General features: G+C 33.6%; 2 protein-coding genes across 2 annotated transcripts; one reads left to right on the top strand and one right to left on the bottom strand.

The window, feature by feature from the left end:
• Positions 1-5,156: 5,156 nt before the first annotated feature.
• On the bottom strand, positions 5,157-13,803 carry CLUP02_18242 (uncharacterized protein; the record flags this gene model as incomplete). The annotated part of the gene is made up of 3 exons (XM_049297144.1): positions 5,157-5,171; positions 13,500-13,657; positions 13,740-13,803. 3 exons carry the CDS (start codon positions 13,801-13,803, stop codon positions 5,157-5,159), a joined length of 237 nt encoding a protein of 78 aa, XP_049138368.1.
• A 1,352-nt stretch (positions 13,804-15,155) lies between these two features.
• CLUP02_18243 (galactose oxidase) lies at positions 15,156-17,515 on the top strand (the record flags this gene model as incomplete). The annotated part of the gene is made up of 4 exons (XM_049297145.1): positions 15,156-16,603; positions 16,665-16,947; positions 16,998-17,150; positions 17,201-17,515. The coding sequence occupies 4 exons, from the start codon at positions 15,156-15,158 to the stop codon at positions 17,513-17,515; spliced, it is 2,199 nt and encodes a 732-aa protein (XP_049138369.1).
• Between the last annotated feature and the right edge of the window lie 2,244 nt (positions 17,516-19,759).

Below are 19,759 nucleotides of genomic sequence, written 5' to 3' on the forward strand. Positions count from 1 at the left end.
TAAGGTCCCTTAGCTTAATTAGGACTACGAGAGTATTACTTTAAATAACGTCCCCCGTCCCTAACTTATTACTAATAATAATAGTATTATAGCCCCTATTTTACTTTATACTCTACTTCTTATTATAGCTCCTATTATATCTCTTATTATAGCTCTTATTATACTTCTTATTATAGCTCTCGTTATACTTTTTATTATAGCTTTTAACGGTAATTAAGTAGTAAACGCTTTACGAACTATTATTATTAATATATATAATACTCTATATAACTTTAACTACCTCTCTTTTACTTATTATAATATTAATAAGGTTAACGGCCTTATTTTAAATAATTAGCTAAGTACGTATATAAAGCCTCCCCACTTCTTACTTACTAAGCGGACTACTATTACTAATTATTAAGCTTTAAAAATATATACTAAAACTATTATTATTATTATTAATATTATATAAGTTACTCCCCTTATATAACTAGATCTTAGTAATTTCTTAGTAATATATTACCGAGGGTTATAATACTATATCTTTTTCTTAAGGATTACGCTAGGTTAAATAAAAGGGGTTCTATAATATATTATTAATTAACTTATTTTTAGTAACCTTTCGTTACGAACTTAACGTTTATTATCCTATTTTATATATACCCTTTTCTTATAGCGTTTAAATTTATTAACTACTTCTACTACCCTTTTAAGATACTTAATAAGCTCTTACGTATTATACTTAGTAAGCTACCTAGCTTATTTAATAAAATATTATAAGTTTCCTCCCTCGCTTTATATTATAATAATTTCTTTAACTTTTTAAACGTCTTATTTATTTTTTAACTTCGGGAGATTTATTATTTAATTACTAACCGTTTAGTAATTTCTTTATAGCTTAAACTAAGAAACTAAGAAAATATTATATATTTTCTAATATTACTTTAATAAATATACTTAGTAAGCCTATTTCCCTACCCTTTTAGCTATTACTATTTTAATATATCTCGGCGCTAGTTTATTATTCTTAAATTATATATTCTTTATTAATAGGCTAACGACCTCTCTATAATTAAACTCTTTTAGGATATATCTTTTATTATAATAAGCTACTTAGCTCTTAGAGGCTTATACTTATACTCGTATAGCCTAAGCCCTAATCTCTTTAATTTTCTAAACCCTTTCCTAAACCCCTTAGACTATAACCTTATAATTAAGTATATATTTAACGTACCTAGGGTAATAGCTATATAGTACTATATACGGGGATACTTTTATAATAAAGTATTAACTATTATTATATATAAACTCGGCCTCTTTTAACTACGCTACTTACTTATTTAATAAGCCCTTAGCATAAATCTTTAAATACTTTTTTAATATTTAATAAGTTCGCTCCGTTTAGCTATCCGTTTATAAATAATACGTAGTAAATAGTTAGTAATATATCGCCCGTTCTTTAATAAACTCTTCTTAAAATATGTTTATAAAGAACTTATCTCTATTTATAACAATGCTTTTAAGCGTACTAAACTTATATTCGACCTCCCGGTATAAAATACTTACTATTTATACTACGTTAAGTATTTTAATAGTAAATAAGAACTTCGTAAATTTTATTATATAATAAATAATAACTACGATACTATCGTACTTTACGCCGTTACTACGAGCGCTTAGTAATAGCCCTATAATAAAATCTATAAATATTTCTTAAAATAAGTATAAGGGTAATAATAGTAACTATAGCTACCTATACGGCTTATATCTTAAGGTTATAACTCCTAAATAATACTTATAGTTCTTAACGTATTCCTAAATATTTTATTAAATATCTTTTTAATAGAACTTCCTCTAAATTAGCTTAAGAGTTTTCGTAGCTCTTATATAACCTACCCTATAGTCGTTATAATATTAATAAAAAATCTCTATTTAAAAGGATTTTATTTAAAAAATAATAAGTCTTTTTTTAAACAATAGTATACCCTATTCGTTAAGTAAATATATTCTTAACTCGCTAGTTATAGCGTAAACTTTTATTAATTATAATATATAAAACTCGTCTTTAGCTTATAATCCTTTAATAAGCTCCTTAATTTTTAATAAGAGATAAGAAGCGAATACTATTTTACCTTTTATAAGCTCTTTTATAATAGGGCGTAGGATATATTATTTTAATATAATAACCCTAGCTCTATCCGACTCCTTTTTATCCTTACCGGACTATTAACGAGCATTCGCTAATAACTCTTTTATTTTTTTACTTCGAGTCGTTATAGTAATAACTATTACTATTTTATTAGTACGCCCTATAATACGCTATTAATATAAAAAAAAGAATTCCCTATCCCTAGAGCTAGTTAATATTTAGCTAAGATCGTAAAAGGAGGCCTTAACTACTTAAATATATACCTTAATAATATTATTTTATTTTTTTAGGCTAATTATCCTTTGCTAAATATTGGGCGGTAGTTTGCTAATAAAACATAGCTTCTAGGCTAGCGTAAAGAGGACGTTTTTATAAAGCACTTCCCCCTCTATATAGTCTAGCTTTTTAAATAGACCGTCCGCTAGGTTCGTTTTCTCTAGCTAGTATTCTAAGTTAAAATTAAATATTAATAATTTATATACCTACCTCGTAAGCCTTTCCTAAAGGTCCCGCGTTAGTATACTAATTACTTTTTTAAATACTTAGTAGTCCGTTAAGACTATAAACTTTTATAAAAGGCCCTAGAAGTACTAAGCCTAGTACTCTAGCCCTTTTATTATAGTAAGTAGTTTTTATTAGCCCGTAGCCTATTATTACTCCGTATTTATAAACTTCTATAACTAATAAGTAACGGGTCGCTATTCTCTATTAGCCTATTATAATAAAATTATTATAATAACTTTAACTAAAGCGTCGGTTTCTACTTATATAATACGTTATAGGTTCTAATACGTAAGTATAGTCGCTAAAGTAAAAGCGACCTTTAGCTAATTAAACGCCTTATTTACTTCCTTAGTTTATTAAAAATCCCTTATTTACCCCTTTTTTATTTTTAATAATACTATTATTAATATAATAATACCTAAGTATTTAGTAATAAACTTCTAATAAAAGTTATAGAACCCTAAGAACACTTAGATATCCCTAATAAACTCTAGCGCCTTCTAGTTAGTAATTATTCGTACTCGTAATAAGTTAATCTTAATTCCTTTTAATATAATAATATAATTTAAAAACTCGACCCTTTTTTAATAAAACGAGCACTTTAATAATTTAATAAAAAGCCCGTATAAACGTAGACGTTAGAGGACCTTTTTAATATCCTTTATATACTACTCTTTTATTATTAAATAGATTATTAAATCGTTTATATATATTATATAGTAAGTATTTAATAAGTTAGCGAGCGCTTAGTAAATATATACCTAGAACGTCGCAAGTACGTTCGTTAGCCCGAAAAGTATAATAGTATACTTAAAGTAACCGTATCGGCTCCGGAACGCTATTTTCTATTAGTCTTCTTTTTTAATTCGGATACGGTAGTAAATATCCTTAATATCTATTTTTAAAATCTATTTTGCTTTGCGAAGCCTATTTAAGAGCTCGTTAATAAGTAGTAATAAGTATCGATTCTTGAGGGTTATTTTATTTAGCTCGTAATAGTTTATATAAAGGCGTAGCGTACCGTTCTTTTTTAATATAAAAAGGATTAGTACCCTAGCCTTACTAACTAAAAGTATAATATAACTATTCGCTAGGTTCTTAATAATATATATATAAAGCTTATTAAGTTATTTCTCGCTTAATAAATAAATAGGACTATATAGTAATTTAGTACTTAGAACTAGGTTAATAATATATTCTATTTTACTATATAACTACGGTCCCTTTACTAACTACTTATTGAACGTCTCTATTTCTAATTAAAGTTCTAATAATAAACCCCCTCGTAGTTTAGTCTCTATTACCCTCGTAATACTTCTTATAATAACAATATATAATATATATACCCTTTCGTAATTCTTAATAATATCGCGAGCTATTACCTCTAGTTTAATAACCGAAATAGGCTTATACGACTATATATTCGTTATTATATTAATACGAATACCCTCCTAGCTTATTAATAATCGTAATAATAAGAGGTCTACTATTCCTTTATCCCTATTAACTATAGTAAATAATTACTAAATCTTCCTTAGCTACTTATAGTAATTAATAAAGAAGAGCGTTAACTAGTAGGCTTTCCCCTAGCTTACGGCTTTACCCTAAAAGTCCTTTAATAAGGGAGCTATAGTAATAACCGGGGTTAACCCTAAGTAAGTTACGAGCCTAGTATTAATAATATTTATTTCGGAGTATATATTTATATTAACTTTTACTAGCTTTTTAGTAATACCTCGCAAAACTATTACCCTACCCTTTATAATTATTCCTATCGATACCCTCTTAATACTTAGTATAAGTATATTAGGTATATTACTTATACTTACTCGTTTTTTAATAAATCGACCTCTATAACTCTTAGCTTAGTAATAACTTATTAAATAGTTACTAACGTTAGTTTTAATTAGGGGTACGTCGGCTTATCGTTACCCCTACCTCCTAACTTATTTTTTTAATACTTATTAAATATATAACCTATTTTATTATATATAAAGTACTTAATATTATTATTATAACGCTTTTATAATAGCTTAGTATAAGCACTCTTATTATATAGCTTTTATAATATTACTCTTAATAAGTCCCTAGAGCCTGGCCCCTTAGAGCTCTCCCTACTCTTTTTTTTATAAAAAGGGGATATTCGACGTAGTTATTCTAATAACGGATATAGCCTCTTCTTATTATCCTTCTATAACTAGTCGCTACCCTTTTATTAATTTAATAATTATAGTTTATTAGCCTCGTAAGCTATATTATATACTCTCTTAATTAAGACCCTATAACGAATTAAATCGTCCTATAGCTAAGATAGTAATTTAAAAAAGAACTAATATACCTCTACTTTCGAATTCTCTATATTTTTTATATTTAAGTTATAATAAATTGCTAACTACTTAGTAAAGAACTAAGTAAGGGTCTAGCCCTCTTTTAGCCTTTTTATCCTTAGCTTTTTATAATATTCCCGTTCTTAAGTCTGGGGGTCTACGTATTATTAATAAATAAACGTTAAGAAGTCGCTCTAGGAGAGGGGATCCTAGAGGCTCTTTTTATAATTATACTATTATGTTTATAGTAATAGGGATATTTTAAATAGGGCCTATTTAATATACTATTTTATAGTACTTTTTGCGCGAAGCTTATTACTTATTTCTATAATAATAATTTAGTTTACTACTTAAGTACTCGTAAACTCTTTTCTAATTAGTTTATAATTATAAAAAAGAGGCTTTTTATATTCTCGTTAACTTAAACGCGTTATTAGTCACTCGGTAAGTTATTAAACGAGCTCCTTATATTAACGCCGTTCTTAGTTTCGATCTTCGATTATTATTTTTATTATTTTATAGAAATAGGTTATTATTAGGCCTATAGGGTCTATTAAACTAGCTATTTTAATACTACCCGCGCCTTTATATATACTTTAACCTCGTATATTTAGTAATTAATTACTAATAAACGCCCCGTTTATAATAAATAAGGTCTTTAGAATATTAACGAGGTAACTAGCCCGTAAGGGTAATCTACCTTAATTATCTTTTTTATTTAGCTCTTTTATAAATATTAGTATTTAAATAAGACTTATTTTATAATACGCTCGTTCTCTTAGATAGAATAAGGTTAAGTAGTTAACTCTAGATAGCTATAGCTCGTTAATACTAATAACTCTTCGCTAATAGTTAAGTATCGTTTCGTTAACGTTCCGTTCGTTTTTATAATTTATTATTACTTATACTAATTATTTTATAAAAGTAAAAGCTTTAGAATTATAAAGAATTAGGCTATAAGTACTTAACTAGCGAGGTTATAATATAAGTATAAATATATTATAAAACTAAAGCTTATAGAGTCCTTTATAAGGGCTTTACTTTTTAAAAAGTTCTTTTATAATAAGATCCGTATACCGGTTGCTAAGTTATTAGCATCCTATCGCCGGCCGTATCCCGAATTTATTATAATAAGCCCCTTTAAATTATTACCCCCCCTTATAACTTCTTATTTATTTATTAAGGCCCGGCTACCGAGCTTTTTCTTCTTAATTAAAAGGATATTAAAGTTATTAATTAAAATATTAAAAACTTTATTAAGTTCGAGGCTCTTTTTAATAATTATAATAAAGGTAATAATAAAGTAAGTAATAATAATAAAAGCTTTAATAAGCTTTTATTTATTTCCCCCTCGGAGTTTAAAAATAAAAATAAAACTAGTTCGGATAATAAGCTTTTTAAAAAGGGTATATCGTATACTTATTATTTTAAGAGTTTATATTTAATATTATTTTAAAGTTTAAAAAACGTAAAGCTAGCTCTTTTTAAAAAAGTAGTAAGAAATAAAAAAAAACGCTAAGAAACTAAAGTACCCCCCGTAATAAATATAATTCTTTTTACTATTTTAGGCCTATTTAATATATACTTAGTCCTTAAGAAGCTTAAGAGAGAGGTTTTTAAAAAACGAGAGATCTAATACTTACCCTATTTTAAAATAGCCCTTTAGTATATTAATATTAAAAATAGTAGTTACTATTTTATAAGAAGTAGTAATTAGTATGCGTACTATTTTAATAACTATTTAGCTAAAGGGTATATTAATATTTATTTTTTATTTTTACTTTTATTAGCTACTTAGGTAATTCTTAATATCGTTTATATAGTATTAATATACGGTATTAATAAATACTTATACTATCTCGCTAGACTATTTTTTTAAAATTTTTTAACTTTTTAACTTTCCTTTTTATAAAGTTTATAACTACGGATTATTAACGGCGATAATAAGTACTACTACTTTATAAGCCCGTAGGTATATTAATATATTAATTATTTTATAACTAATAGCCTAGGCCCTTACTGAGGTTATTATAAATAGCGCTCCCTTTTTTATAAGTATATTATCCTTTTTTATTATTAAAAAGCGTACTTTTAATTATAATTTTAATAAAATATTACTAAGCTCCGTAATATCGTCCGCTAAATATATAATAATTAAAAAATATATAAGAACTATATCGGCTTTTATATAGAGGACTTTTTTAACGCGCGCCCCTAGTTCTCTTTTATATTTATTATAATTATTTATAATTAACTTTTTATTACGTTACTCGCTTTTATATTCTAAGTCGTTAACTTAATAGTCGTTCCGGCTCTTATACCCCCCGCTACCCTTATTATTCCTAGCTTTATAAATTTCGAAATATATAAAACGCGTTTTTTAATACGTATACTAACCCTCTTTTTTAATAACGCTATACTCTTATTAATTATATACTTTATAAACTAAAAATTTAAATAATAAATATAAGCTTAGGTCTTATTTTTATATATATATACCTTATAAAGTAAGGTTATTTTAAGAGTTTAGGCCTTCGGGCTATAAAAAGTTTTTATTTTATTTATTTTAAACCTCTAAGCCGCACTTTAAGTTCCGTTTATCGTCTACTTTTAAGTATTAAGTTTTTTTAAGCATAACTTAAATTAATTATTTTTAATTATTTTAGCTATTTATAATAGCTTTTTATATATTATAAAAGTTAAGAAGTATACGGAAATGTTCGAACTTAGCTTATAAAAAGTTTTTAATAAGTTTATTTATTAATATATTTTTTATTAATATATAAGTAACCTCGAAGCTATTTTTAGCTTACTTTTATCTTAACTATATATTTTATATAGTTATTAATATAGCGAAGTTAAGTAGCTAAAAAAAATTTTTTATAATAAGTCGAATCGTTTACTAATTATCGTAGTTAACTAATTATACTTTTTTTAAGTTAAGGGTAATATCTTTAAAAAGGTATTTTAAAACTATAGTCTCTTTTATAGTTTCTTTAAAGTAAAGAAGCTTAGCTTTAGTAATTAACGTCGTAACTATCGCTTAATATATTAATTTTTATTAAATTAAGCTATTAAAAAGGAATATTATATATTTTTAAAATAATCGTTATATTACCTCGTTATTTATAAAGTTAGTATTTCTAGTTAAAAATAATAATTACGTACTTAGTATATTATTATAATAGAGTATAAAATATCTCGTTATATAAAAATATTAAATATAGTAATTAATTATTTTAATATAAGTTGCGCTTAGGTTAGTTAAGAACCGTAATAATTATAAGTAAATAAAAGCGACGTCTAGTCTAATTATAATAGCTATATAAAGCATACTCTTAACTTTTTCTTAGTAGCTCTTTATTTCTTCTTTTATTACTTACCTCTCGTTTAGTTTAAACTCTTTTTAAAAAAGAGGGGTAGCTAAATATAATAAATTTATAAAATCGAAGCGCTTAATAACTCGCTTAATATATATATCGTAAATAAGGTAAACCTTATAAATAATATAGTTTTATAAAATCCGCACTTTAAAAAAGTAATTAATTAGTCTATTCTTTTTAAAGTTAATATATTTTTTTATGTTATTAACGATCCCCTAAGCCGCCTTTTTATCGTTTCGATAATATAAAATAATAAAATTATTAATATAAAATATTAATATTACCTTCCTATTTATAGTTTAGTAAATATAGATCTCGTTATAATTATATATTATATTTATATTACGGAGTATAAAAATAAAAGTTTAAAATTAAAAAATTAATAAGTCTTAGAGGCTATATAGAGTGCGTTAGAGTTTATTTATTTTATTAATAACCTTATATTTTTTTAAGAGTTTAATAATTATTAACTTATTATTTTTAAAGGCGCGTTAAGGAATACGTTAATAATATTATATTAGTTTATTTTAAAGTCGAATTAAGTAGTTATTATTATTATAAGCCTAAAGGCCTTTATAGCGAGCGTTAAAGCGTACGTATTTTATAAGGGGTTAAGTAGTTATATATCCCCCTTTATATATATACGTACTTTTACCTTATTAACTTTATTATTAACGTTATATTTATAAATATATACTTACTTTAATAAAAATAAAATCCTTTATTTAAAATTATAGTTATTTTCTTTTTATATACTAATATCCCTTAGCTTTTTTATTTTTATATTTATAATATCCTTAAGTAGTTTTTATAGTTACGGTAAGAGATATTTAATATTATTAAACTTCTTTAATAAGCTTTAGAAATTAACTTTAATAAGTCGTAATTTCTAAACTCCTCTAGAGCGCTCTAAATAGGTCTTATAAACTACTCTTTTTATTACTTAATAAAGTATTATATATTTTATATTACTTTCCTTTATAACTTTTTATTAATTAAGTATAAAAGTAGAGAAAAAGTAGTCCTAAAGACGGTTATAATAATCGCCGTCTTTTATATTTAAATATAAAAGCGTTACGAAAATATTATTATTAAAGCGTTATAAAAGTTTACGGGCCTAGTTTAAACGTTTAGGACCTAATAGAGCTTTACTTAGTACTTAATAAAGTAGTTCTTATAAGCTCTATTTTTATATAATAATAAAGGTTTATTATAAAAGTTCTTTATTAACGTTAACTTTAATATTAAAAATTACTTTTTTATAATTAATACCTTATTTATTATATATTTTAGTATTTTACTAAGAGCCGTTAAGAATTAAAAGCTCAAGAACTTTTATAATATATATAAGCGCTCGTAGGGAGGACTATAAACTATATAAAGCTATCTATAACTTAATCATTATATCTCTTTTTTTACCCCTATTCCTAAGCTTATATAAGGGGGTTATTTTAAGAGTTAATAATAATAATAAAACTATATTAGCCTCTTTAACCTTATTTACCGCACCTTAGAGTACGTTTATTAATTACTTAGCGTCCTAAATAATTAAAAATTTAATAATAATATTATCCTTAATTATAGAGTTATTTTAAGTATTAGTATTTTTAAAGTCTAGATCTATTTCCCCGAGTGCTCGAACTAACTTATTATTAATATTAAAAAGTTCTTATATTTTTTATATTACTAAATTTACTTACTTACTTATAATAACTTATTCTTCGTATACGGGATTATAAAAGACTTTTTTATTAAACTTAATATTTTTTATAATAAATACTTACTTAAGTATAGGTACTTAGACTTTATATAAATTATATGTTTTTAATATATATCTAACTAAGTATCTTATATATTTATAAAAAAGTATTTTAAACTCTTTTTAATATATACCCCTCTTACGATCTTTATAAAAAAGGTATATTTAATAATTATATATATAAAGGTTACTAAGATATAGGGTAACTAGTTTAAAATTCCGTACTTAGTAACCTATTTATTACTAGCGTTAATACCGCTTTTATTAATTAATTTTTATTATAATAAATAAATCTCTTTTATTAGCCTCCTATAAAGTAATATCATAAATAAAAATTACTATTAGTACTATTTCGTTTTATAAATTCGTAAGGAGGTTTATAAAAAAGCGTATTTTATAAGCTTTAGTAATTATAAATTAACTTACTCTTTTAGTATTATTTATAGGTTCTTTTATATATAAAAATAGAAGTTCTATTCCGATTCTTAGCTTATTATACTACGTTTTATATATATATTTAACGTTTATAATTAAGAGAGCGGTCTTATTATTATTTTTAAAAAAGTAAATTAGAGTCCTTTTTTAATAATAAATCGCTACCTCGAGGCTCTATAATACGAAAAGCACTTCTTTTTCTATTTTAGTTTTTAAAAAGAACCCCCTAAGCTACTTATTATATTCGTTAGAAGCTATAAGTATATATTATTATTTATTAAAAAATAGTTTAAAATAGAAGAGATCTTAGTATATATAGTACTATAACTATAAGGCTCTTTTTAAGAGTAGTTTTTTTAAGACTACTATCTTAGCTTTAAATAATATATATACTTTATACTTAACTTATAATAAGAGTTTAATATATATACCTCGAGTTTTATATAGTAATTAACGAAAAATATTAGGTTTAAAATAACCTATTTTAAAGTACTAAAGGAGCGCGCTATTAGACCTCTTATAAATACGTTAATATAAGTAATAGAATTTTTTATAGCTAATTAATAATATAATACTAACTAGGCTCTATAAAATACGCTTAAAATTTATAAAAAAAGGATAGGATTAGAGGAGCTTATATTTAAAGAAGATTAAATTATTCTTTTAAATAAGCTACTTTTTAATAATATTCTTATAAAGCGTTCTTTATTATAAAATATAATCTAGACTATAATATTAAAATACGCTTCTATTTAATAAAGTTTTTAAAACTATATTAATATAAAATCCCTCGATATAAGTAACGTTTTAGAGTTTTAAATTATAAGTTCCCTTTCCCTTAGGTCCGTTTAGGACGCCCTTTATAATATAAGTACTACGTACGATAATAAATAATATAATAATTCTTAATTTAATATAGTTTTTATTACTTAATAATACGTAACTCTTAGGTTTAAATAAGCTCTTATTATTAACTTAATATGTTATTTTATAATTATTTATTATTATATTTTAAAAAAGGGGGTAAGCGCTATTTATAGGGGTACTAAAAATTACGTTTATTTCTAAGTCCTAATTTTTTATAAATATAATAATTATATAGCCCTTATTTTAGTTTATCAATAAGCTTACTATAAGTTAGTTAAAGGATCTTTTTAAAAACCTAGGTTTCTTAGGGGTTTTATCGTTCTTTAGTTAACTAGCTTTTTTAACCTTATTATAAAATAATTTCTATTTATTTAATTTAATAATAGCGAGGACTTTTTTTATATAGCTCCTTAGTATTCGTATTAATAACTTATTAATATTTTAGTTTATAAATACCTATTTTAATTTTTAATATACTATAGGGCGCTATAGGTATACGTAATTATAAAAATATATAACGTTACCCTTATTATTTATATCGTTAACTAAGTTAAAGCGTTTAATAAAAATAGAGTAAACCCCTTTTTAATTTAAAAGTTATCTAATATATACGTCCTAAGTTATTAAGCTAAATATATATATAATCTCCTCGAGGGTCCTCGTATACGTTCTAAAAGTTATTAATTTACTAAAGGTCTTATATATATGTTAGTTTTATATAAAATTAAGTTTAGACTTAACTATAACTAAGAAATTAAGTATAGCGATCTTTTTATTAATTTTTAGAATATTATACGTTTTAGTTTAAAAATAAGTAAACTATTATTTTTTATATTAATATTAGGGGTTAATTCTAATCCTCGCTTTATTAAGGGCTTATTAATATTTTTCTAAACTATATTCCTTATTACTAGTTCGGGGGGCGTAAATTCTTATTTTAAATATTTAATAATTCGCTATATACTAAACTTAGCGCCGTTTTTAATAGCTTTTTAAAATATATATTTATATAATATAGTATTAACTAATTTTACTAACTACTAAACGAAGATTTTAATATATATATTAATAATATTACGTTCGTAAGCTATAAGTTATTTATATTTAGCATCGAGCTCCTATTATTTTTAAATACTCTTAAATATATAGATCCTTTTTATAAATATAATATAAGAATAGATTTATTTATATAAAATAAGTAATATAGTTAGTTTTAAAAAAAAAAACCTAGCTTAGTTTTATAAGTTACTCGTATTTAAAAAAATTAAAAAGTTCGTACTAAGAATTATATTTAAAAGCTATTAATAAAAGATTTCTTAGTTTCTTTAATCGTTTTTAAACGCCTTATAACGGGCTTAATAAGCTCGTAGTTCTTTTTTATTACGGGTTATAACTAATTATCCGAATTTTAAAAATAAAATAAGTACTATAAAGGGGTTAAAGAATACGTCGGAATTTAGAGCGTTTAGATTAACGTATTTCTAAACCCCAATGCCCTTATTTATAATACGAAGTACGTTAAACTATTTAATTTAATTATTATAATTAGTTAGTTTAGCTTAAGCTAAAATAAATATAAATAAGTTAGTTATTTTAAAAAGATTATAAAAATTATATTAATAAGTACGTTATCGTAGTATAAGGTCTTAATTAAGAGCTAGGCTTATAATTATTATAAATTATAGTACGTAATAATAGGTATACGGAGTATAATAAAAGTAGCTTAATTATTAAAATAAAAATAAATAAAAGGAAAAGGTCTATATATACGATATCTAAAATAGATACGTGATTTAGTACGTAACGGGCACTTTATGAGGTGCGATTACTATCCCTGTTACGTAACAAGAACAAACATAAATCGTCGAACCCGAAGTCGTGGAAGCCGTCATCTTCAAAGGGGCGGTTCAGGTATCTTAATATTAAGGGAGAAGAATGCTTATGAAGAGATGACCATGAAATGCATCCGCCAATATCAAACATGCGCGATGAACTATTTTGATCCTCTGGAGTAGGTATGCTACATGGACTGCTAGTGACGTAGTGTGGACTACCTTACTTGTGGCGCATCACGGCTCCCACCTCCTTAACACGTCATGTTTAGGGAGGTGGGCGTCGCGAAGTGGGATGTCGAAACGATTGACTAATACATAGTCGACCAAGAAATGCATGAGGACTTTCACATTCAAGAAAAGAATGCCGACTCCCATCAACAAGTCTTGAGGATGGTGGACGTCCTCTCTCGTGTTTTCTGATCGACACACGGTCAAGAGCTCAGCGGAAAGTTACCTTCAACCCGCTGGGCCCGCTCAGACATGCAACCCCCAACAGACGAACCGTCCCAAACTGCATGTACACATTCACTCCGATCGTCAGACCTAACAAACTCAAGCACATTAGATGAATTCGGAGAAAACCTTGATCATAGATATGATGCACCACGGAAAAAAACAGGATCATTTACCTCCCTAAAGTCGAGACTTCCTTCCCCAGATCGTTCTAGAGCCAGTGCCACCAACAAACCAGGAAATTAAGAGGGCCGTGAGAGAAAGGGTCGCCTAGGAGGCTAAGTCTGCTAAGCTTGCTAAGTGAGCGACCTGAGACACGGTAGAAGTGATCAGCTTTGGCTGGTCGCAACCTTCTTTTTAGACTTAATTTGGGTTAGTTGGGTCTGCAATTTTGTAATGAGTCGGGAATGCGACCGGCCACGTTCTTGGTGGGATAAGGTAAGCTTAAATGAATTTCCGCAAGAGAGTTTCTGCTCTGCAATTGTGATGACTTATGCACTCAGAAACCTTCTTTACCTATTACAGATTACCAATGAACATTGGCTGGCCTGATGCCGTGAAGATGATTCCCCTGTCTCCTCCAGCTTCAATCCACATCAGTTCCTCATCTGACCTCAATGGAACTGAAGCATCCCAATAAGGGTCCCGCCAAAGACGCTTCTCTATTTTCCCATCGGCAAACCAAAATAGCCTTGACAAGAATAATTGTAGTCCAGCCACAAAACTTCTGTCTCCTCAAAACTCAAGGTCAGTCTAACTCGACTGGATAGTAAGGCCAGACCCCGCTATGACACTTCAACTCTTGGCAGGCGACCTAAACCCAAATCAACCATCGTCAGCGTCTCTGTTTTGCCAAAACTGGCCTGCCTGAGCAAAGCCAAGTAGTTTCGCCGTTCCAACGTAGGACACCAGCTCTGGGGCACTCGCTCGTGATTTTGCTTATGGTAGAACCGTCACTCTTACAGTCTACCCCGAAGTAGTAAGCGGGGAACGGGGGATGAGGTGGTGCTCGACCGACGACCGTCCCATGTCGACCACGGCCTGATGTCTGTGTGTGCCCGTCGACGGCGGCAGCGCTGTGGGTTTTTGTGAGCGGCCAATCAGGTTAATGTTCTGTTTTAGAGTTCTAAAGGTAGTTCAGGTCTGTCGACGCGAGGATATCGTGATTATCTAGGTGTTAAGTAGGTCCAAGTTGTATATGAAGCGTTCAAACATCCCATGTAGTGGCTGATCACACTCTCATCCTACCTACTCTGGCAACTCTGAGCAGGAGCTCCATTTCTTTTCAGACCATTTTTTTCTAATTCGTCATCCATTAGGACCAAGTCATTCGTTATTTCCTAGTATCATCTACACTCATTCACAATGCAACTCCCACCGAGAGCAGTGTCCCTCACGGCACTTCTCCTCCCCCTCTTCGTATCAGCACAAGACGCAGACAATACCCTCAACGTCTATTAAATGCCCGCCGAAGAGACCGCGCCCTCGGGCCAAGTCCACATGGGTTGCTACCAAGAACGCACCCGCGGCACCGCCCTCATTGCAACAGACCAGGCCGGCACCACTGACGTCTCCACCTCGCAGGGCACCCGCTCCGACAAGATGAGCCCGTCGACCTGCGCCACGTACTGCTCCCAGTTCAAGTCCAAAATGTACGGCCTCTCCCGCGGCACCGACTGCATCTGTGGCAACGCCCTGCGCGCAAACACCCAGGTGGCCCCGCTGAGCCAGTGCAACACCGCTTGCCGCGGTGACGACGGCGCTTTCTGCGGCGGCGTCAACTACGTCAACGTCTACGGCCCGGAGACGATGATGACGGCCGCGGCGTCCCCATCCAAGGCCCAGCACATTGGGTGCCAGCGCATGCCCGCGCGCGGCGACCCCTTGGTCGAGTACCCCAAGCTTCGCTCTGCGCAAATGACGGTGCAAATGTGCCAGGACCACTGCGGGCTGTACCAAAGCAAGTACTTTGGTCTCGGCGGCGCCGGGCGGGATTGTTTCTGCGGCGACGTGCCGAGCGATCGCGGCAACAGTGGAAGCAGCTTTTGTAAGACGGCGTGCGCGGGCGACAAGGGCGCATTCTGCGGCGGTGGGACGGGGGCGGCCGGGTATTACAACTTGTACCAGCTTGACTTTTCCCAGTTCCAGAGCATCGGACAATGGAGCGCCCTGGTCAAGTTCCCGGTGGTACCGGTTGCCGTGGCTTTGTTGCCTAAGACCGGGGAGTTGCTGGCGTGGTCTTCTGGTTGGAGGTTAGTTTTATGTTTTCCTTTCCGTAACTGCCGAAAGTTTGATTTGTTGATCAAGGTGGACGAACTAACGACGACCAGAAACCGCTGGACCTTCCCCGGCAACGGAAAAACGTATACGTCGATTTACAACCCGTCCAGCAAGGAAGTCACTGAGGCCCTAGTCGAAAACACCCAGCATGATATGTTTTGCCCGGGTATCTCCATGGACGCTGATGGCCACATCATTGTTAGCGGAGGCTCCACTGCCGCCAAGACGAGTATCTTTGATGAAGAAACTAATTCTTGGGCTGCCACTGGCGACCTGAAGATCCCTCGTGGATACCAGTCGAGCACGCTTACTTCTGACAACAAGGTCTTCACCATCGGTGGCTCGTTCCGTGGTGGTGCTCAAGGGAAGCACGGTGAAATCTACGACACTGTAAGCAAGGAGTGGAAGAAGCTCGATGGGTGCTCGGTGACGCCCATGTTGACCCAAGATACCCGTGGCTCTTTCCGGGCCGATAGCCACGCGTGGCTTCACGCGTGGAAGGATGGATATGTGTTCCAGGCCGGCCCTAGCAAGGCGATGAACTGGTACTCCACGCGGGACTCGGGAAGCGTCAAGGGTGCTGGAAACCGAGGAAGTGACAGCGATGCCATGTGCGGTGTCAATGTCATGTACGAGTAAGTGTTGTCCATCCCCCCATCGCCAAGTCTGGTCGCTGACAAAAACTCTCAGCGCTGTTGCCGGAAAGATTCTCACCGTAGGAGGTGCTCCTCGCTACGACGGCGTTGCGTCAACCGCCAACGCCCATGTCCTTACCATTGGTGAGGCTGGCGGTGCTGTAGAGATTGAGAAGCTTGAGAACGCCAAGTACAACCGCGGATTTGCCAATGGTGTCGTCCTTCCCGATGGCAAGGTCTTCATTGTTGGTGGTCAGAGCCGTACTGTACTCTTCTCGGACGCCAACCCGCAACTTTTCCCCGAAATGTGGGATCCTGCTACCAAGAAGTTCACTACGGTCAGTTCATTGCGAAAGCTTGCAAGGCTACAGTGCTGACTTCCTCCTAGCTCAAGTCACACACCACCCCCCGTAACTACCACTCGGTAGCCCTTCTTATGCCTGACGCGACCATCTTCTCTGGCGGCGGTGGTCTTTGCAACGGATGTACCGCCAACCACTTTGACGGACAGTTCTTCTCGCCGCCCTATCTCTTTGAAGCTGTAAGAAACGTTGACCTGCACGGTGAACCACAATGCTAACTTGGCTCCAGGACGGGCAAACTCTTGCCAGGCGCCCCGTCGTTTCCGGCCTCTCAATCTCCGAGTGCAAGGCCGGCGACAGCTTCACCATTACTATGGATGAGGCGGCGAACTACACCTTCTCGATGATTAGGATGGGCACTTCGACACACGCGGTCAACACCGACCAAAGACGTTGCCCTCTGGAGGCTCAGGCCAACGATAATCAGTACACGGTGACTGTTCCCGGAGACGCCGGTATCGCACTCCCTGGCTACTGGATGTTGTTTGCTGTCAACGAAGCTGGCGTTCCTAGCGTTGCTAAGACTTTCAGAGTCGCAGTGTGAAAAGGGTGAACAACCGCTCGATTTCTGCAATGGGAGTTAGGAGTACGATGCTTGACCGTATAGCGTCCATACGTTTGAACATATTACTACTTACCTTAATATCTATAATGATAATTGACAATAATCTTTCCGATAATGTCTAGTATCAACATACAGAAGAGCGAATAACGTTTCTTGTCCTGCTGGGGTCGGTCGAAACGCCGAAAGAAAATCGGAGGCACCAGAGGACAAACCCACCGCGGGCAACAGCCGTGGAGGGCCGATCCCGGGCCCCGCACAAGCCTCGATCGGATGTTGCTTCGTTTCTGCAGATCCGTTCTGTGCACGAAACGGCATCCGTTGGTAATCAAACTCCTCAAGATGTTCGATGCCCAGGCGAGAAATCCATACGCGGGGCCGAGACTTCGACATGCTGACATGTAAGAATGGCCGGATCGGGTTTGCGTGACAGCAGGCATTGATGAGGTCTCCGACAGATAGGTGGCTCGAGGCATTCTGGAGAGCGAAGCACTTGAATGTCTCGGCCAAGAACGCGGGTGCGGCTCAGTAAGGGTCCCAGCAACACGAAGCCAAGCATGCGTAAGGCGCAGGGAGGAATGCAGGAAACCCGCAATCCTTCAAGTCAGCGTGGTACTGCGTAAGAGTCCCCACCTCAACGCTGACTGAGGCCCGGAGACATGCATTTTTGGGGTATCATTCAGATTGTTGATGGCGCCGAGGCAGTGCTCAGTGCTCACAAGCTTGACAGATGGGCTTGTCAGGATTCGAAGCTGAGTTGTGGCCTCAGTGCGGACCGCCCGAATGCCTCTTACAGGAATAATCGCCTGCCTATTTCTTTTTGAAGGCCGTCGCTAGGTGCTAAAGCCGGCAAAGTTGGAGCATGCCACTGAAGCGATCGCCAATCCAACTTATTGCGTCCGTAGGGGCTCATTCAAGTAAAAAAAAAAACAAAAAAAAAAAAAAAAAAAGAGAAGATGCCAGGGACACAATGGGAGTGAGTGAACCCTTGATGGGACGTCCTTGTCCGTATCCGTTGCAAAATGTGCGCGCCTTGCCACCGTTGGACGTCGCCTCGAAGTGGGCAGGATCTCTATCAGTGGAGGCCTGTACGGTAAGAGACCCGTTTATCAGGCATTGCTTGTGATGCAGGCAAACAGAGAATGTGATACACTTTGCGCAGGTGAAAGGGTCCCTCGAATCGGCCGTGTGGGCTTGGCCAACACATGGCGCGTGCGGCTGGGATTTGACTCGTGCGATGCATCTTGAGAAGGAATTGATTGTGTGCTTGTATCTGTACTGGATGTCGCCCTTGGGACGTGGGAGAGTTGGACTTGGAGGGGAAGCAGAAGGTGGAGGGGCGCAGCCGGCGGCCAATCATGAATAGCTGGCGAGGGATTGTCAGCTTGACTAGCCAGGCGGAGCGAAGATACGTACCTTATCCGTATCAGCCTGCGCCCCAGAGCATCAGGTCGGGTTCACCTCGGGCGGGCATGTTGCATGGTGGGGTCAATCGGGCAGCTGAAGCAATTCAGCCATGGAAAAGCGCTGCACGCAGCACCACCGCCGCACTACGATCATCCCAGACCTGACCTGGCCCCAAACACTGCCGTCATTGTTCGTAGGCCAACGTGGGCTGCTCTTCTGGAGCTAGCTCGCTGCTCCGGCGCATCTGAATGCTGATGACTTTGTATGAGCTACCGCCAGTCTAGACTGCTGGATATTGATTGTCTGGAATCTTGGCGTTGCGTTGTCTACTGGTCAACATAGGCGAGTCGCGTGGTGCCGGATTTTGTTGACTGAACAGAGATTGAGCTTGATTCCGTTGCTAGGGCGAGAGCGACCGACCCAGGCCATCAATCACCCAAATCTAGGGTGGTTGTCGCATGTTGGGGTGACACGGGCCTATCAGCCGTTGCAGAGGGCCACATTCCTGGCTGGTCTTGACATCACCGGCCAGGATGGTGGACGCTTCGATGTGACCTTGGTTTCCCAGCACATAGGCGCAGGCATTGGAATAGGAATTACTGGCACACTGGGTCTCGAATGGGGATAGGTTGGCACGCTGGCTGATCTCGGAGACAGACTCGAAAGCGGTTGACGTGTGTCGCATTGTGTCAGACGAATAGGCTTGCGGGCGGGAGCCAAAGAGATGACAGCGCTGAGTGACTCGCGCAAAACATGCGTTGCAGGAGAACACGGGGCGACGTGGAAGACGGGCTGCCGTTGGCGCTTCCGTCCGGTCAT

This window comes from Colletotrichum lupini, chromosome 10 (assembly GCF_023278565.1).
Source record: "Colletotrichum lupini chromosome 10, complete sequence".
NCBI lineage: Eukaryota > Fungi > Ascomycota > Sordariomycetes > Glomerellales > Glomerellaceae > Colletotrichum > Colletotrichum lupini.